The 20,164-nt window shown below is 35.5% G+C and overlaps 1 protein-coding gene and 1 long non-coding RNA gene across 9 annotated transcripts in view; one reads left to right on the top strand and one right to left on the bottom strand.

The window, feature by feature from the left end:
- Nucleotides 1-20,164, top strand: part of LOC150059682 (uncharacterized) — a 722,023-nt gene that overhangs the window by 148,581 nt on the left and 553,278 nt on the right. The window lies entirely within an intron of this gene.
- Ptprk (protein tyrosine phosphatase receptor type K) overlaps nt 208-20,164 on the bottom strand; it is a 496,079-nt gene continuing 476,122 nt past the window's right edge. For all 8 annotated transcript variants that reach the window (XM_090338149.1, XM_090338150.1, XM_090338152.1 and 5 more), the window contains 9 exons: nt 14,539-14,693; nt 12,341-12,476; nt 12,029-12,178; nt 10,833-11,006; nt 9,975-10,106; nt 9,646-9,771; nt 6,479-6,642; nt 5,178-5,313; nt 208-1,697 (listed from right to left, as the gene is read on the bottom strand). In XM_090338149.1, coding sequence (XP_090194275.1) covers nt 1,644-1,697; nt 5,178-5,313; nt 6,479-6,642; nt 9,646-9,771; nt 9,975-10,106; nt 10,833-11,006; nt 12,029-12,178; nt 12,341-12,476; nt 14,539-14,693 — 1,227 coding nt within the window. In that variant the 3' untranslated portion in view covers nt 208-1,643. The remainder of the gene's footprint in view (nt 1,698-5,177; nt 5,314-6,478; nt 6,643-9,645; nt 9,772-9,974; nt 10,107-10,832; nt 11,007-12,028; nt 12,179-12,340; nt 12,477-14,538; nt 14,694-20,164) is intronic.

Below are 20,164 nucleotides of genomic sequence, written 5' to 3'. Positions count from 1 at the left end.
GGAAAGAAGGAATGAAGGAAGGAAGGAGAAAAAGACAATCCTTGGCTATTTCATTTATCATTTACCCAGGCTGTTATTTAAATTAGGAAAAACAATTTAAAAATTAGAGTAGTTATCACTTTAGTAGAATTTTGTAGCCTCAGAGTCTCAACAATTTAGAAACAAGATGTGAAAATGAAGAGGAGAAAAAGACATGTAAACAGTAGCTGTTGTAATTATAAAATCTTTATTTCACACTTACTTCCATTAAATCTTTAGAAGCACCATGTCGTGAACTGGCAATGTAGAAAGAGGACACTAGAAAGCTTTAGTCACTGTCAACTGCAAGCTGACAATGGGCAGTTACAGCTTCATGGATCACGGAACATGACCATATTTAGAGAAGTTCACCCGAGAATCTCAGGACAATACACACATCAGGCTGGCACTGATTTGCTCATACTTGCTATGATCGAGCCCACAGTCTGTGCATGTAAACATTGACATTTTATCACAATGACAATCCACAGTTTGCTGAAACTTGACCTAAAAAAGCATCAGTATTTCTGTTAGTGTTACTGACTAGGGCTTACAGTCTGAAGAGATGGATTCCTTCAAAACCTAAATAACATTTCAGGATAACATTTCAGGGCTGTGTGAAACCTTGTGTCATCACATACTAAGCCTTCCAATATGTAGCAGTGTGTGTTTCTCTAATTATTATTTACTAATGAAATTGTGAAAAACTACATTTTCAGCCAAAAAATGTTTTTTTTTAATTTGGTCCTCTATTAAAAGACAATTGCCAAGGTGTTTTACATAAATTTAATTCACAAGCATGTACACAAGGGAATCACTATAAAGAACATTGCTTTCCTGGTTTATGAATAAAAAGTTTATCTTCTACTTACACTAAAACATACAAAAAATAATCTACAAAAATCGTTTAGAGTTGATTTTTGCTAAAGGAAAAGAAACTCTCTGGAAACAAAAAATGATTGCATGGTGGTAGTATTTTTGCCTTGAAAAAAGGAATGTAAGTAACCAATAAATAGAATGTGCTTTTTCCTTATACACATATTTACACTTGAGTCTTTGGCTTATGTTATTTTCTAAAAAGAATTTTTTATGATCCAGCCATCATTGCACATTAAAAGAAAATAAGCCAGTTATATATATTTATATATTTATATAGATATCTGCTACACTTGGAACATATATAAAAGTGAAATTAATTGTGAATTTGAACACCTTTTCTTCCTTTAAGGATTCAACAGTTTTTCATTTTAGAAATGGAGGAAAATGCCACATAAAAAGTATTAATTCATGCAACATGTAGTGGCTGCTTTACCTAAGGCAGGAGAGAAAATGTTGTGCATTTAATTTACAAGAGAAGTTGTCATTTGAATCTCTGGTTCTTATTAAACATAGTTCATGTGGCATTGAATGTGGATGCTTTAATACAGCGATAGAAAGTAATCAAATTCTCTCTTTTTTTTATTAAGATACATCTTCATAAGAAAAATACTTTTACCTCTCAAATGTAAAATCCTCCCACCCCCCACATTAAAATCTCTCTGCACAGGTGTAACGGGTTATAGTTGCTGCTGGCTGAACAGATGCACAGGTTTGTGTGTGGATGCACTGTGGAAATTCTCACCCAACTATGAAGATTCTAAGTATTCCAAAGCTACATCATAGCAGAAACGGTACTGCTCCTGCAAAATATTACAACAGAAAGGGTGAGTTAGGAAAAAAGCTAATGGTGAAGAGTAGCTGCTAAATGAAAACTCAACACCCGATGTAAATCACTAGACAGTGGCAAAATAACTTTTTTCTAAATATAGGAGGACTATTTTATTTGAGTCTAATAATTCTTTGTTAAGAAAAAAAAACAATGAGGAAAGATATTTTATCTTTGCCCACCTACTTTTTTTCGTCAAGAGAAGCATTAATTGTCCAGATTACAAAACACCTGGTTATAACAGTATTATTTCATCATTACAGAAAATTTTCCCAGAAATAAAAAACAAACAGAAGAAATATAATTCAATCATAAGAAGAAATTGTAAAGATATGGCCTTAATTTACTATGTTTTTTAAAGAACATAGTTAAAAATCATAATCATTTTAGAATAAACATTCAAAACAATTTTTTATTTTACTTTATGTAACATTGGTATGTTTCTTTTCTATTTAACAGATCTCTTAATATTAAAAAATTCTATGCTATGGATCAGTAAGTGGGTTTTTCTATTTTTCTTTTTTATATGGCTACAAAGAATGTTTGCTATTATTTTTCTCCACATTGTATATTATATCCCTAGGAGAGAAAAAAAAAGGAAAGAATGAAGATCGAAGCAAAGTTAATTATTATGAATTGCCTTTCCCAGTTTCTTTTTCTTTTTTGTTTTTTTTTTCTCAGCTGGTCACGGGACCTGGGTGCTGTCCCTGAGTATTTTTGCTCAAGGTTAGTGCTCTACCACTTACAACACCACTTCTGGTTTCCTAGTGGTCAATTGGAGATAAGAGTCTTATAGACTTTACCATGTGGGCTGGCTTCCAACTACGATCTTTAGAAATCAACCTCCTGAGTAACTAGGATTACAGGCATGAGACACCTGGGCTTGGCTCGAATTTTTTATTTTTGCTATAGCTCGTAGTCCACCTGACTACTGTTTAAGTAAATTGTACACAGATGGCAAGTGATTCTTGAAATTTTCAAGTCTACCTATGCATCAAATGTTATTAAGGTAAACCTCTCTTTACATAAGAGAATGTGTCTGACAATAAAAATTTGAATTATACATGATAATTTGAGTTGCCAGTCCAAATGACTTACTCCACTAGTAAGGATTTAGAAAAATTCTTTTTTTTTTTTTTTTTTTTTTGGTTGGTTGTGGAGCTTACACTCTGGGCCTGGGTGCTGTCCCTGAGCTCTTTAGCTCAAGATTAGCACTCTACCCCTTGAGCCATAGGGCCACTTCCAGTTTTTCTGATGGTTAACTGGAGATAAGGGTCTCACAGACTTTCACGCCTGGGCTGGCTGTGAACTGTGATCTTCAGAGCTCGAGTAGCTAGGATTACAGGCGCCATTGCGCCACTGGTGCCTGGCTTAGGAGGTAGAAAAATTCTTATAGTGTATTACAAATTGTGATATACAATATTCATTTCATCGAAAAGTTCTCAATCTAGTCTAAGTAACTGGACTGGAGAATAATCTAAAATTAATATTATTTATAAATGAATATTACTTATTTATAGAAGTTTTTAGCAAGTGGTATTTAATATTCTTTTCAAAGTAAGTATGATTTAAATTAGCCTGCTGTTGCAGCAAGTCCATCTTAGAGATGGTTAGGTTTTTTTTTCAGGGGGGAGGGTGATGGGGCTTGAACTCTGGGCCTGGGCGCTGTCCCTGAACTCTTCAGCTCAAGGCTACCTCCCTACCCCTTAGAGATCATTCTTTAAGCCAAAAACTGTTGGGATCAGTTCTGTCTCTTTAAACATTTGCTACTAATTTTAACTCTAAATTTCCTAGCCAAACAATTCCTGAATTAATTATCAACTGTGATTCAACAAGGTGTTTAGTATTAATCAAACCTGAATGTTCAAAAAAAGAAAGCAGTGTTCTTGAAATTTTTAATTTCAAGGAAAGGAAAGACAATAACGTTAAACATGGAACAAAAGTTGAATTCTGTAGATGAGTGCTTCCCAGAGCCTGCATGTTACAGTTTAAAGCTCTTCAAGTTAGAATTACTTAAATAGTACCCCATCCATTTTGTGTAAAGATCTGAAAATTCTACCAAAAGCATTCCACAAATTCACCTTTTTCCAATTGTAGTTGCTACCAATCTAGAAAAAAACCTATATCATCATGTCCATAGGGAAATAAAGAGAGTAAACCACTTGAGAAAAGGCAGTAGTCTACTGTTCCTTATCAAAGTTAAATAGCACAAACCTAAGTCTTCAAATTTTGTCTCAGGAAGCAATTCATCTCTTGTGTGAACAACCCAGAAGCAGGAAGTGGTAAAAAAAATACATGAAAAGTTTACTGAATTGCTCATTTTAGTTATCTGATCATCTTGATAAGTGTAGGGCAATCAACAAGGATACCTTGGTTTTTCTGGTTTACTTTCCTCTTGAGTCTCAACTACAAAGTTGATGCTCATTTGACCTATCCTGTGTATGTGTGAAACCCAGACATCTTGGTTTAGAAGTAAAATATGTCAGAGAGGTAATAATCTTTTTACTTTGCACACAGCTTCACCCAAGAGAAATTTCACTTTTATGCACTCCTTGCTTTTAGTTTGTAAGCCATATTCTGATTTTGCAAGCCCAGGCAACTTCATGGGGTATCACATGAAGTATACTTTATAGATGATAAAAGCTGAAAACTATCAGCAATGATAGTTTAATAATTTATAATTTAATCAGGAAAAAAATAACAGAGTGATTCAGTGTCAGCCTTTAAAAATCCTAGATGTAGTTGGGTTAGAGTTGTAGCTCTGGCATGGGTGGGGCCCTGGGTCCTACTCTTAGCACTGCAATAATAATAATAAGAAGAAGAATAAAACAAAAGCAAACGTTGACACCAAAGACACTGAGATAATCTATGAACATGACTATAAATAAATGCTTTATTAGTTAACCCAATATGTCTTAGAAAATGGGAAAAAAATTGGGTGCTAGTGGTTTCTGTCTATAATCCTGGCTACTCTGGCAGCAAACATCTGAAGATAAAGTTTCTAGGTCACCCCAGTCAGGAAAGGTCAGGGAGTCTCTTATCCCCAATTAATTAGCAAGAAGTAAAGGTCTGACTCAAGTGGCAGAGCATTCATTTGAGCAAAAACCATATGAGAGCATGAAGCCTTGAGTTCAAGCCCCAGTAGCAACAATTAGTAAATAAAATAAAAATAAGAAAAAAGTGAGAAAAGAGCTTAATTTCATTTTCTTAAAGCAAATACTGATATACTTATAAGAAAATTCTATATTTTATATGAAAAATGCCATTTTTAAAATTAGTAACTGTTTATGTATAAAAGATGAGCTGTCATGAATGAGAGATACTCTGCAATCTAGAAATTAGGGGGAAGGTTCCCATAATAGCTTATTTTCTCATCTGTATGAAATGAAATCATGACATCCATGGATAAGCCAATCTCTAAGATTGCTCATGAGTCTAAAGCCCTGTGACTTACCGGGGCTTCCACCATGTTCGGCTTGCTGTTTCTTAGTGTCTTCACTGCATGGAAGACATCTACAACATTTTGCCGCTTTACCATCTCAACAACAATGCCTATAGCACAGAACATGCCACTTCGCCCGCCACCATTTCTGAAAGTAGAGAAAACAAATTTACTTTGGCAGCTTTAGGGAACCAAAAGCAATAGAATCACGTATACTTATAGAAGACATGAGCTTTTAAGTGGTGTTCCATTTTTATCTTGATTTTTCACTGTATGTGTGCATGTGTGTATATGGGGTAGGAAATAAGAAATATGAGGATGGGGTTACTCAGGAGCTTATATAGAGAGCTATTCTGTAGGAATATCCTGTATACCTTGATATTTCAATATATGTGTACACTATCGCATCAGGGAAGTTTTTCAGTGCAGTGTTCAAAAGAGTTTAAGTCATAAAGCAATTATATAATAATATCTAGAAAATACAAAAATGAGGGGCCAGTAGTTTGGCCTAGTTGGTAGAGTGCTTGCCCAGCATGCACAAAGACCCAGGGTTCTATTCCTCAGTACCACATACATAGAGAAAGCTGAAAGTGGTGCTGTTGCTCAAGGGTTAGAGCTCTGGCCTTGAGAAAGCCCAAGGACAGTGTTTAGGACCTTGAGTTCAAGCCCCAGGACTGGCAAAAAAAAAGAGAAGAAAAAGAAAATACAAAATGAAAGTCAATTAATTATTCTCTTATGAGAGAGTATGAAAATGTATTATCTGAAATATGGTAGATTCAAGAGTTTCGTTGAAGATGTAAGAAACTCTAGCATACATCACTTGACATCCAAAGAGGGTATTCTTAGGAGGGATGATGAAGGTGCAAGAGCTGTGTGCATCTCAACATATGAAATAATATTTATTGAAATGAATGCCAGGAAATTGGAAGCAAGAGGTTTAACTTTTCTTTTTGTGGCTGGTTTTCATTTCTTTTTGTCTTTTCTGTCTACTTATCTGTCTTTGGGAGGGTAGGGGGGGCACATATAAAATGGAGGAACAAAGAGTGAACAAATGCAGTAGTGATACTAAGACATTATGCTGAACACTATACAATTTGTGTGGGGGTACAGGGTAGTGGAAAGCTGGCAGAGAGGAAGGGAAAGGATGGTGATATTGTTCAAAAAGAAATGTACACTTTATCTGACTTATATAACTGTAACCCCTCTGTATATCACTTTTACAATAACAATAAAGAATTAAAAAAAAAAAAAAGCACACAAGAAAATGAGCTCTAAGGCGCTCTCTTGTGGCCAGGATAATCTGCCCTACTCACAAACAGTGGATGATGGTCCGGCCTTCTGCTTCCTCACATTCCTCCTGCCATTTTTCTACTTGCAGTATCAGTTTCAAAAATGACCGCTTGGATCCAGGCACTTCCCGATGAGAAGCCCACCCTAGATATTGAAACTGCTGCACCATCAGATAACCTTCCTGTGGCTGAAGACGGAAAAATACTTTTATGAGAGTAAGGTAAAAATAGAACCTTCACAAGAATGTAAGAATGACATCCTTTCTGATATAAAGTGCATTGGCTGGAGTCTAGATGACACATGCTCATACAGAATTCCATGTGATAGCAGTGAGAAACATGGGAACTGTCTTAAGATCTGTGGTTTCCCTCACATCCCCACTCCAGGGCTTGAGTCTTATGATTTTGCTTACTACATTTCTTTCATATTCATTTCCATCACTTTAATGCCACTGGTAGTTGCAAGTTCTAATAATTGACGTGGATCTTTCTGAATAAACTTTGACACCTTCTGGATCCACTCTTACTACAGACATCTATGATGTCGATAACATGAATGACTTCAAATGATCTCAGCATAAAATCCAGATCTCTTCTGTGACCTGAAAATCCTTACATGATCTCATTCCACATCCTTTTCCAAACTTCTTTTTATTCTACCTAGTTAGTAGATAAAATGGTTTCTCATTCTCACTTAGCTTTTCATTGTTTGCTCATGGCTTACATTCTATTATATGAGCCGTTCCTCCAGTCCATAAACATTGTTGGTTAATTAGAGTGGAGTCTTTTAGAATTTTCTGCCCCAGCATCTTCCAACTGAGATCTTTTAGATTTCAGCGTGACTAGACAGGATTGCCAGCATGAGCCAGTGTGACTTAGTTTTACACTGGTCTCCTTTCATCCATGCATCATCATCATCAAGACAATTCTTGTTTTGGCATCTGTGCAGATGCTGTCTCCTTTGCCTTGGAAACTTGATCTTAATCCACGCAGGGGAGTAACTTGACCCTGGTTTGCCTGTGAATTTTTCTGCTTTAGAACTGAAACCCATGTATTCTGGGAAAGTTTTCTGTCTTGAGCAAATCAAGATAGCTGTTTTCTCACCCTCACATACCACCTACAGATTTCAAATTTGGTCTTAAATACCAGTATCTTAGAGATGCCTTCTGTGATCACATAGGTATGTCTCACCTTCCGGTTATAAATAAACTGCATGCTGTGCTTTCCCTCTGTCTCATATGTATCATGCTAGTAAATAAATGATTATTTATTTGTCAGTTGAGGGGCTTGAACTCAAGGCCTGAGCACTGTCCTTGGGCAGTCTCAAGGCTAATGCTCTACTACTTGAGCCACACCACCATTTCTGGCTTTTTCTGTGTTACCAAGTAATCAAACCCAGGGATTTGTGCATGCTAGGCAAGCACTCTTACCACTAGGCCATGCTTCTGGCCCTATACAATTACTTATTTAGTATTTATCTTCCCTGATAAAATATAAATTCCCTAAGGCTAATGATATATCTCTTTTGCCTCAAACTCTGTCACAAGTATTTTGCATAGTACCTTCCAAATACCAATACTGCTAAATGAAATCAAAATGTAAAACTCACAAGACATGAATATGAAATAAACTGAGTAAGCCATATCTTAAAGTATCATATCTGAACTTCTACATGCCAAGGGCTTACATATCTTTTGGCAGGACACAGTCTCTATGGGATACAATTCCCAATTTGACATTTGTGCATACTAAGTATATGATGAAGCAAATCATATTAAATAATGAGACCAGGAACAGAAAAACTATGATGTCCTAAAAAGTACCAAAACATCAGCTATAGAGGAAAATAAAGGAATAATTAAACATTCATATTGAAAAAAATAACACTGGTTTTAGATTTTCTTCCTACAAGACTTTTCATATAAACAGCTCAATTCACAGAGGTGTTTTACTTTCTTATTTTAGCAGCTATGGTTGCTCAGCTAAAATATAACTAGAACCATAATGTCATAGATGTGCAGATATAATGAGATTTCATTTAAATTAACATCTAAGATATGCATTTTTCTCCACTGAAATGAGCGACAGAATTGGATAGGATTTTACCCCGTGTTCATAGTTATATAGACATAGACTAACAGACACACATGTAGCCATTTTCATCTAAGAAACACTGAAACATGACAGTCCCAATCACACACTTAAAATAATACATAAACATAGAGCGGGTCCTTTGAAAACAGAGGCAGTCTTTCCCTTTATAAAAATGCAGCTTTCTAACTATGGTTTTCAAATTCTAGTGAAATGATCTAAACAGTCTTTATTAGTACTTCTTTGGGGAAGAACTCGCTATTCAGTGAAATGCATATGACAAGTCAGGGGAAGAACTCCTGACAGGCACAATGGTGGCAGCAGATTCTCCCTTTAGGTCTTGAAGAGCCAGAACTTGCATGCTTAGGAAAACAGAATTGTGGGTAATTGCAGAATCTTACGTGATGGTGACTATATACAGTTTCCCTCAGGCCTGGACTGTTACCTTGATTGCAGGTCTAAGGGTTTCCTACAATAGAGGCTCTGACATATTCCTCCCTCCTGAGGTCAATCTTTGTCATCATCAATATATGTTCTTACTTTTCAATCAAAGGCCTTTTTCTGGTTAGACATCAATAATAGGATATGCAGACCACCTCTTCTGAAGTGCATGCGATTCTGAGAATGCAGGCCTGGCTATAAAATCTGTCTGAGCTACTATATCTGAATCTAGATTTCTGGATGCGATAGGCTAACCTAGTTAGTAACTGGAAAGAGAATGGACTTTTCTGTTTCCATTTTTTTTTTTTTGGCCAGGCCTGAGCTTGAGCTCAGGGTCTGAGCATTGTCCTTGTACGTTCTCAGGCTAGAGCTCTACCACTTGAGCCTCAGCACCACTTCCGGCTTTTTTTCTGGTGTATGTGGTACTGAGGAATCGAACCCAGGTTTTCGTGCAAGCACTCCATCACTAGACCAAACTCCCAGCCCTCCATTTTTTTCTTGATTTGATTGTTGTTCTTGTCCTTATACCAAGGGATAAGATATGGCATGCATTATGTAGTTCTTACTAAATCTTTTCCAGATAACTGGGAAGAATTATGTTCATCACCATAATTATTCATTTGTTCTAAATCAGTTCAAATGACTCAACAAAGACTTACCCTGGTAAGATTGCATATCCTAAAAATCCTATTGATCACATCACAATCCATTGAGCAAGACATACATTCTACTTGAATAGGACCATATCGTAGCATCCCTTCTTCTGGCCAGTACTGTGGACAGCCCTAGATGAGAAATATTTTGAAAGAAAAAGAAATGAGTATGAAGTTTTTTAATTAGGGTTAATACAGTAGAAATTATGATCTTTACTATTTTAAACTCTGTGTATACATATATATATATGTATATCAATGCATATCTATCTGTCTGTCTATCTATAGATATACTTTGTGTATATCAATGCACAAAGCAACCGATGCCTCCTAACCTGGGACAAGTCGACTTCATTTAACATCACTATGGAGGTACATCCATAATCATACACTAATCTCCAGAAATCTTTCACAGTGTTTGGCAGTGGGTACTGGGTGACGATGAAAGCAGCTGGCTGCCTGTAGCTCTGTGAAGAAACACAGTAGATGAAGAAATGTGAGCACACAAATGATAGTTGTTCCAACAGATTTAAATGACTGCCAGAGGAAGCAGTCATTTCATGCAGTGATGGATCAAAATGTTGCCTAAACCATGAGGACCACTGGAATATAGTGAAATCATTACTGAGTTAATTTCATGGGAATACAAGTGAAGAAATGAATTATCACTTCTTTCAAAGAAGTAAATATGACAAATGACAAGCAAGCCCCATTTCATAGCTCCTATGGCTAATACACAGTAATGTCATATACTTATTTCCAAAAAAGTCCTTATAAACTAATAGCATATAAAAATGCTACCTATAAATTATGGGAATATTATATAACACATAAAATTCCCAACTTTGGTAAGATATGGCATTCCTAATGATAATCAAAATAAAGAAGGCATAATTCCATTATTTTCTAGCAAAACAATTAAAATGAAAAAAATACAACTTTCAGAATTTCTTCTATGAATACAACAATTGTTAATCAAGCCCAAATTCTATAGTAAAGCTAAAAAAATATATAGTTACTAAGACTCTGTAGGTCAAATGAATCTGGAGGTCACTTTCTACAAAAAAAAATGTCCATACAAGTTTCCAATTTTCCATTCTGGGTCATTCAATTTTGTAGAAAAGTAGCCAGTGTTCAGTGGCATACGTGGATTTTCATAGCGTTTTCAACTAACAAAGAGGGTAGTCTCTTACATCCATAAGAGCAGCGTTGATGTAGTTACTGCTCTCCCCATCAATTGTAATTAAAAAAGGCAGACATCTGTCAGGTGGCAGCATGTCCATGAAACGGTTCTTGTCATGGTTCCTTGGCAAGCATGCTATACTGCAGTCCTCAGCTTGTAGTCGAGGGGTGACTGAATTCAGAGTCTAAAAAGAAATGGGAATCCGGGTTAAAAGACAATGACCCATATAATAGCAAGACACAGACCTGACATGTATTCAGGAGACCAAGTAGAAAGGGAAAGATTTTGCAAGCCATGTAAGTAGCATGGCAGGCTGATAAGACTTTATACTTAAAGCTAATTAAGCCTGAAGAGTATCAAGGAAACAAGACATACATTGTGTAATGTACTTCTCAAAAGGAAAAGGCAAGTGAAACAACATAGCTACCTGAAAAATACATTCTTTAACCAAACACAAAACAACCCAGATAAGCCAGGCTGCTGCTGCTGACCCATCTAAATTGGAATCTGTATTAGTATAATTTGTAATCACATTCTGGCACATCACACTTGAAGATTCACAATGAATGTTTGGTAGAACAAACAGACTGTGAAGGAAAGTACTTGTTTTCTATGGGTATTCATGACTTCATTCCCATTTATCTTCAGAGATGTTTTAAGGAAAGGGAACCATTTTGGCTAGTTAGAGACAATATTTAGTACACACTTTAGTTACTGGTTAGTTTTGTTTTGTTTTGTTTTTTTTGGTTGGTCATGGGTCTTGAATCTGGGCCTGGTACTATTCCTTTTTCTAGTGGTCAACTGGAGATAAGAGTCTCACGGACTTTCATGCTTTGAACTACGATATTCAGATCTCAGCCTCCTGAGTAGCTATTTGTTTTTATATATCACATTGAAAATGACATAATCAAATATCTATAAAGCTGCATGAAAAAAAGGTACAAATCACCATCAAAGTTGACTTTTATTAAGCCTTTCCCTCCGTGAATATGCAACTCATTTGCCCTACAGGACATGGCAGATGTAAGTCGATTAGTACAAACGTGATTCTGTAACACATATAATGGAAGAGACAGGTATTAAATTACACTTGAAGTAGGGTCAAAGGTTGCAATTTTGACTTGCCAAGACCTTTCATGAAAGAATTATTAGTACCCAGAATGAGTTGTAATAAGTCATAAAAGAGGCATTAGAAATAGTCCATACCTGAAATTCATCTTTGAGATGTGATGAGTTAGTCTGAGAATCTATTCTAATCATATCAAAATATGCAGCTTTAAATTCACAGACAGGTATGGCCGTTTCTCCACATAAGCAGGCTTCTAAAATGGCATCATGGATAAAAATGTACTGTTCCTACCAAAAGAAAGAAGAAACACTCAGTATCTTCTAAGGAAACTCTTCAGTAGTAGGTAGAGGATAGTGAAAATGTACACAAAAAATTATCTACTGTTTTCCTGGAAAAAGCAAAAATAAAAATAACTAAGATAAATAATTACTACCAGCAAATCAGTATACCTCTGTCTGGACCATATTGATGCGCCGTGATCTTAAAGCCTTGACACAGTTGTAGATGTCAACTACCCCCTCCCTTTCAGCCATGTCCAGCATTATGTCAATCACAATGTAGCAGCCAGTTCGCCCAGCACCAGCACTGAAAAACACCAGATTAAAAAGAAAAAATAGTACCAAGTATTTATCTTCATAACCTTAAGTATATTTTGTACTTTCTAATTTAGTGACATCAAATGGATTTAACAAGTGTGCAAAGCACATTTTATATATCCCATGTGAAGACTCGCAAGTTCACAAACAGCTTCACATGGAGTATCCGGTTGGGTGTAAAAATCAGAATAAGAGCACCAAATCATTTCCTGAATGACGTGTGTATGTCACTCTAGTTCCATCAGCACACCATTGGCATTCTATGCCAATTTGTTTTGTAATTGAATGGGAAGAATTGGTGGGGTGGATCTAAGTTTAACTCCAAACTGAAATCTATACCCTTCTAAGGTATGGATTCTCCAACAATCAAGCAATAATGCTGGCTAAGCATCTTCATCCTACAGTTTAGAGATGGAACTACCATTCACAGGAACTGCCAAGATACATAAAAAGTAGGGCCAGTTAGGATAATGGTTATTTAAATCACAGTAAATAGAGAAACTAGGAATGAATTGTGACATGTAGAATATGTCTTTCCATAGGTTACACTGATAGTCATCTTTTTTTCATATATTTTTATTGTAATTAAAGAAGGGTTACATGGTATTTGCCAGATAGATGGTGCATTAATTCCCATACATTGATACCCTTTCACATGTCTTGATCCCCATTTCCCTCCCCCCCACCCCCACCCCTATAGTCATCTTATATCTCATTAAAAACTCATAATTACACATTGTTTATTTTAGTTTTTGCAAATGTACTTCCAGTTTTATGTGTGGAAGCCAGTATAGCAAACAAGATAAAGGTTTTTTCCTTTTTTTTTTTTTTTAAAAAGTCACATTGCAATCAGTTTCTTGCTTTTGCATAAATGCAGAGATGCCAAAGTGTGGAGGAAAATGCTACTTCTGTTTCACAAGAAGTTGTGAGAATCCTGGAGAACTACGAAGCAAGCAATTCATGAGAAAGTTGACTTCTGAAGGGATGCCTGAACTGAAACCTATTTATCTAATTTCCTAAATGCTTAGAAAGCTAATAGCATTATTTCTTTGTTATCTAGATTCAGTCACTTCTCTTAGAGTCACTGTTCTTAAAGACATTTAAGCAAGAGACATTGTGGCTATCTCTATTTCTTTTTCCCTTAACATCTTCTCAATCACTGTTCTCATGCTTGAGACAGGAAAGTAATTGAATACTACATCAGATTTCTCCAGAAGATTGAAATGAAGATTTATTTTCAAGGAGCACAGTATCAGATCCTTACAGAATGCTTTCCTTTTGCTTTTTTTTCCCCCACCGCCTTTCATACAGGTCAATGAAATCTTGAAAAAGTTGGATTTTGTGTTTAAATATATCCCCTTAAGTTTGGAGGTAGTAATATTTGAAGATGGAGTGTTGCACTTAGAAAAGCTTTTTACATGCTGTACTTATTTTTTTCTTTATCTCATCTAAAATAATGAGGACATATAGCTTGTTTTAGTGTCTCAGAATACTTGTTTTAAGAGAAGCTTCTCATCAGAAACCTGGATGTAATGTTCATGATTGTTGGCATATATTAAATGACTCTCACTGATGTAGTTTTCAAGGTCCTTTGATAGATGATGGTTTGAAAAACAAAACTTTAAACAGTTGCTTCACGGTACAAATTCTTGCAATTTAGGCCACTTAGTAACTCTGTATGTTTCAAATTCAGCTTTAAAAGCAAGAGTTCTAGTGGGAATTTACTAGATTGGCAAGGAATCTCTACTCCAACCTACCATCCCATACAATATTGGAAGTGTTAAGAATCTCCCTAAACCCAGATGTTGCACTAAAAGGCAGTTTCCACATTTATAACTGTGGGTAACATCACACACATTAGGATAAATGTATATAGCTCCTAATTTGTTTTACATTCTACTTAAAAGCAAACTTTTCTTTGATTGTAGTTTCACATTTTCTGTTGTGCATGTTGAAAGCAAGAACATCAGCTGTTGTGGTGAAGAGCCTTAACTTGATAAACTTCTCAAAAGCTGAATGGGCACAGTGGAGACATCTGGACTGTCACTCACCTGCAGTGCACTACGATGGGTCCGGCACTGGGAGGGTTGGATAACTTGACTCTCCGGATAAAGGATAGAAGCCCTGTAGCATGGTATGGTACTCCGTGATCAGGCCAGCCAGTGAAATGAAACTGCTTCACTTCACGAATTTCATTGTATGCTCTCTGTGCCCAAATGGAAGGAGTGATATCACAAGGGACAAAATAAGCCATTAGATATAATTATGGATAATGGAGCTGATAGATAGCAATAATAATTAAAAACTGAGCAGAGATCATGACTTTCCTCAACAAGGATACTGGCTTAACCTGGCCTACGGGTCTACCTTTATCTTCAGAAAATTGGTAGCAAAGAAATCGAGGTGTTTAGCTCAATTCTGTTAAGTCAAGGTAAATAAAAATTTATCCTGGCAGCTTGCTTCTGACTGTGAATCACAACACATAAAATTATTTTGGGAGAAGTAGGGAAAGCCTAAAGTTTAAGTGCCGCCGAACAGACCCACTGTCTGGTCTTTCTAGCAGTGTCTAACAGCAACTTTCCAGCTTCTCACTTCACTGAGAGATTTTAATGCTTTGCTTATCCAAGTTGAAAATATTTTTGAAGCATAGCATGTAGGGATTTTCCAGGACAGTGGTGATCTAGATTGGTTTGTGAAAACCCATAGGCAACTAAACTGTTCTCTGGGTAAACTAGTTTCTTTGCTCTGTGAAATAATTCAGCACATAACAAAAGCACACAATGAAAGGAGCAAGGCTCTCACTGTTGCCCATCTTGGCTATTGGGGTAGTTGAACACAACCAAGTAAATATATATTTTGAAGCCTTCTCTTTTTTTGATAAAAAACATAGATTTGGGGGCAGCATAGCTAGGAGAGTACAGATGAAATAGTGCAAAATTCATTTCTGAGAAATTCATATTTATCGAATTGAACCGGCTATAATTTTTGCCAGTCTAAGTTTACTGTGTGCTTCCTATGAGGCTGTCAGTCTCATCACTTCTATCAGAAAAGGCAAACATATCATATGAAATAAACAAATCAAATAGAGAAAGGCTGTTTAACTTTAGTGTTAAGATCTTTAGTGATAAGATCTTAGGATAGTTTTCATTTCTTGTTCCTGATAAATAAGCTCCACAAAGCAACGCTCAACAAATAATTATAATTCCAGGGCAAACACTGTTGTGGAATCATAGAAACAGAAGAATGAAGCTGGGCATTGGTGGCTCACTCATGCCTGCAATCCTAGCTACCTAAGAGGCTGATATCTGAGGATCAGTTTACAGTCAGCCTGGGCAGAAAAGTCTTGAGGACTCATCTAATTAACCGCCCTACAACTGAAGCGGTGCTGTGGCTCAATTAGAGCTCTAGCCTTTAGTAAAAAAGCTCAGCAAGGCAAGGAGTTCAAATCCCACAAATGAAAGAAAAATCACCTTCTTATCCCTTTTTTTCCTTCTATTTTGCAATTCAACTCTAGGAATAAAGGTCATAAATGAATTTTTACCTTTCCCTTGATACATTTTACTAGAGTAGCTATAATGGGCCTCAGTACTTTTTGTCCTTCTGTTATATATAAAATATTTCCTTCTTAAAATATTTTTTCCCTCTTGCTTGGCTAAGTTCCTCCTAATCAGTCTTTTATCTAAAATCTCCAGTGGATTGACAAAATGTGTTTTCCTCAAATAACTGTTTCGCGTTCTTAATAATGAGAAGAAAACTGAAACTAAAAATCTCAAGATGGGGCCACTGGATTATTATAAAAATCTGCGCAGTGAGCTGGCTGCTTAGGTCTTGTTCCTGTAATCCTAGTAACTCAAGAAGCTGATATCTGAGGACTGCAGCAGGCAATTCCATGGAAATTAATCACAAAAAAAAGATGAAAATGGAACCGTGACTCAAGTGCCTTGAGGACAAAAGCTCAGGGATGGCACCCTTGAGTTCAAGATCCAGGCCTGGCACCAAAAAAATGTATATGTGTGTGTGTGTGTGTGTGTGTGTGTGTATGTGTGTGTTGTATATATAGCTGTACAGTGATATTGATGTTAGGAACTCCCATATTCTGGGAGAAAATGATGTCTTTTCACTCATTACTTATTACTCTTTTGTGCTGTATTCATTTAGGACTTGAATCTTGTTAAATACAGCCAAAGATATTTTGGTACTTTTATTTTTATGAAGGAAATTTAATATAGGGCAAGATAATATAATAGGGCAATACAATAGAGCAAAACCTAGATACACAAGGCCATATAGTATGATGCTAAATGAAAGGACCTCCAGGATATAGAAACAAGAGCCATATAATGTATGATTGTTGTTCTTAATGTATTATATTATTTCTCATCTCTTTTGTTGCCCCTTGGTTATTTCATAGTATCTTACCTTGTATATATTCTATATATGTATATATTGTATATATGTTTATTTGTTTATGTGAAATAGGCTAGAGAAGAGGGGGGAGGGGGGTAAATGGGGATCAAAACATGAGAAAGGGTATCAATGTTTGTGAAGTAATGCATCTTCTATATGGAGAATATAATGTAACCCTTCTATTAATTACAATAAAAATATATTAAAAAAGAATTTAAAAATGTATTTTGCAGTTTATTGTTAGTAAAGGAATTAATCATTTATTATAGTATTTCTCTTGACTTTACTTGTTTAAACATTTCTTTGTTTCATTTAAAATAGTTTTTTAATGTAAAATCTTTTAATGCTGAAATAATGTTGCCTTTTCTAATCTGTTACAGATTATTTCTTTTGCTCTTATTTACTTTGTTACAATTTTCAATAAAATTAAGTACTAGTGAGAATAAATATTCACCTCAGCTGGCACCAGTGGCTCACGCCTGTAATCCTAGCTACAAGAGGCTGAGATTTGAGGATTTCAGTTCAAAGCTATCCCAGGCATGAAAGTCTGTGAGGCTCTTATCTCCAATTAAGACCAGTAAACCAGAAATGGTGCTGTGGCTTAAGTGGTAGAATGGTAGCCTCAGTTCCCAGGCCCAGAGGTCAAGCCCTATGATTGACCAATATAAATATATAATTATATAATATTGTATATTAAATATTATATAATATATTATAATATTGTATGCAATATATATTATATATAATGTATATATAAGATTATATGCAAGGTTATATATATTTATTTCCTGGTGATAATAGCAATAATATCTTTTATACTGGTTATAAGCAAACTAAGAGGCTTTTAGTAATCCACTCCTTAAGATATACATTACTGATTAGTGCTTTATCATGCTACTGATTAGTGCTTTATCATGTTTACAAAGTTTATTTTGCTATCATATTAAACATCATTTCAATAAAATTAAATTCATTAATTTGTTAATAAGAACACATAATTTGTACCCTTAGTGTACTAGTATAATGAAATATCTTGCTAGGTTTTCTCCCACAGCTAAAATATCCTTCAATTCTTAGTATCCTTGCTGTGAGATTTTCTTTTTATTAAAGCATTTATTAACATTGATTTTTTTACATCGTATTTCAAATGTCATGTTTAACAAACAAGTATTTAAGAAGGGAATCTCTGTATATAATCACTGGCACTTAGATTTTAGAACATAATTAAAATTAAGCATTAATTAGCTCACTGCTGGATTCAAACTTTTGCCATTTTACTTTGAAATTTGTTTCTGGATTTGAATGGGTCTACAATGTGTGTACTAAAGTAACAGAGCGCACAAAAGGGGAGACATGGAGCCAATGAGCTTCATAAAGAACTATTTTTATTTATGGATTTATTTACCTGTACCAATGTTTGAACTCAGGACTTGCATCTGCTAAGCTGTTTTTTCATTCTGCTAGTACTCTTTATCACTTAATTCTCCAGTCTGATATTTTTGTTTGTTTTAGTTAGTTCTGATACCACTGTTAGGAGAGCTTTTTAAATGCACTTTGATATATTTCTTCTTTTCTTTTTGTCTTTGCCAGTTCTGGGCCTTGTGCTCAGGAGCTGAGCACTGTCCTTGGGCTTTCCCAAAGCTAGAGCTCTACCACTTGAGTCACAGTACCACTTCTAGCTTTTTTTTTTCCCTATTTCTATGGTGCCAAGGAATCAAATCCTGGTTTTCGTGCATTGTAAGCAAGCACTCTACCACTAGGCCAAGCTCCCAGCCCCTGATTATTTTTAATGTGTTTCTTTGGCCAAAATGGTTTGACTAGGATAGTATTGGCTATTCTTTAAAAGAATAAGGACAGTTGAGTAGATTATGAAACTACAGTCCAATTTTTTGGGTTTTTTTTTTTTTTTGCCAGTCCTGGGCTTGAGCACTGTCCTTGGTCTTTCCTCAAGGCTAGTGTTCTACCCTGAGCCACTGTACCACTTCTGGCTTTTGCTATGTATGTGGTACTGAGGAATTGAACATGGGTCTTCATGCATGCTAGGCAGGCACTCTACCACTAGGCCAAACTCCCAGCCCTCATAGCCCCATTTTTTAAATATACTTTTTATTGTAATTAATAGAAGGGTTACATTATATTCACCAGATAGAAGGTGCATTACTTCACAAACACTGATACCCTTTCTCATGTTTTGGTCCCCATTTCCCTTCCTTACCCCTGCCCCTCATCTTTCTCCCTTCCCTATCCTATTTCAAATAACCAGATATACCTATTCCAAATAACCAGATATACAAAATATCAGATAACAAGGTAGAATGCTGTAACAATATGAGATAACCAAGGGACAGCGAAAGAGATGAGAGATAACAGTACATTAAGGACAACAATTACTCCTTATATGGCTTTTGTTTCTATATCTTGGAGGTCCTTTCATTTAGCATCATTCTATATAGCCTTATGTATCTAGGCTTTGCTCTATTGTAAATCTCTCCTAGGAGAGCCCAAGGTTTCTACTGATTATGATAAATGAGGGAAACCATCGAGCCTATGTTCTTTTGAGTTACCATAGTCCAATTTTAAATTTATCATTCACCCTCTTTTCTTGTACTACTTGGAAATTTTTGTTTCTTTGTTAGCCAATTTTGAGTTAAAATCTGTTCGAAATAATAATTTGTCTCTGGAATAAAATGAAGTGTAGATAAAGATCCACACTGAAGTTCATATGTAATATTTTTGTTTAGAGCTTTCCTAATAGTAAATATAAAATGGTCATTAGATCTTCTTTGTGTTTTGATATAGTTGACTTTATAGAATATTAGGATTTTTCATTTTGCTTTGCTTAGAAATTAATGATTTAGTCAATTTATTGATCTTCTCAAGGGAATAGGGGTTTATATTTTATTGTTTGTATTCCATATCTATATTTTTATTTTGCTCTATTATTTTCTGGTTTGCAAATTTTATGACTTTCTCAGGATTTAAGTGTTTTTCAAGATAGGAATCATTTATGAACATAACTTTTTCTTAGATGGTAATAATGAGGCAACTTTTATGGAAATTGGTCTATGCAATACAATATTTTAGGATGAATTCTTAGATTTATTTCTTTTTCTTTTTCTTTTTGCCAGTCCTGGGCTTGAGATCAGGGCCTGAGCACTGTCCTTGGGCTTTCTCAAGGCTAGAGCTCTAATACTTGAATCTCAGCACCACTTTCGGATTTTTTCTATGTATGTGGTACTAAGGAATCAAACCTGGGTCTTTGTACATGCT

The sequence above is a fragment of the Megascapheus bottae genome, chromosome 8, assembly GCF_031878675.1.
Source record: "Megascapheus bottae isolate mThoBot1 chromosome 8, mThoBot2.hap1, whole genome shotgun sequence".
In the NCBI taxonomy this organism is placed as follows: Eukaryota; Metazoa; Chordata; class Mammalia; order Rodentia; family Geomyidae; genus Megascapheus; species Megascapheus bottae.
The sequence above is the reverse complement of the archived record's forward strand: the minus strand, read 5'-3'. Positions and strand labels throughout refer to the sequence as shown.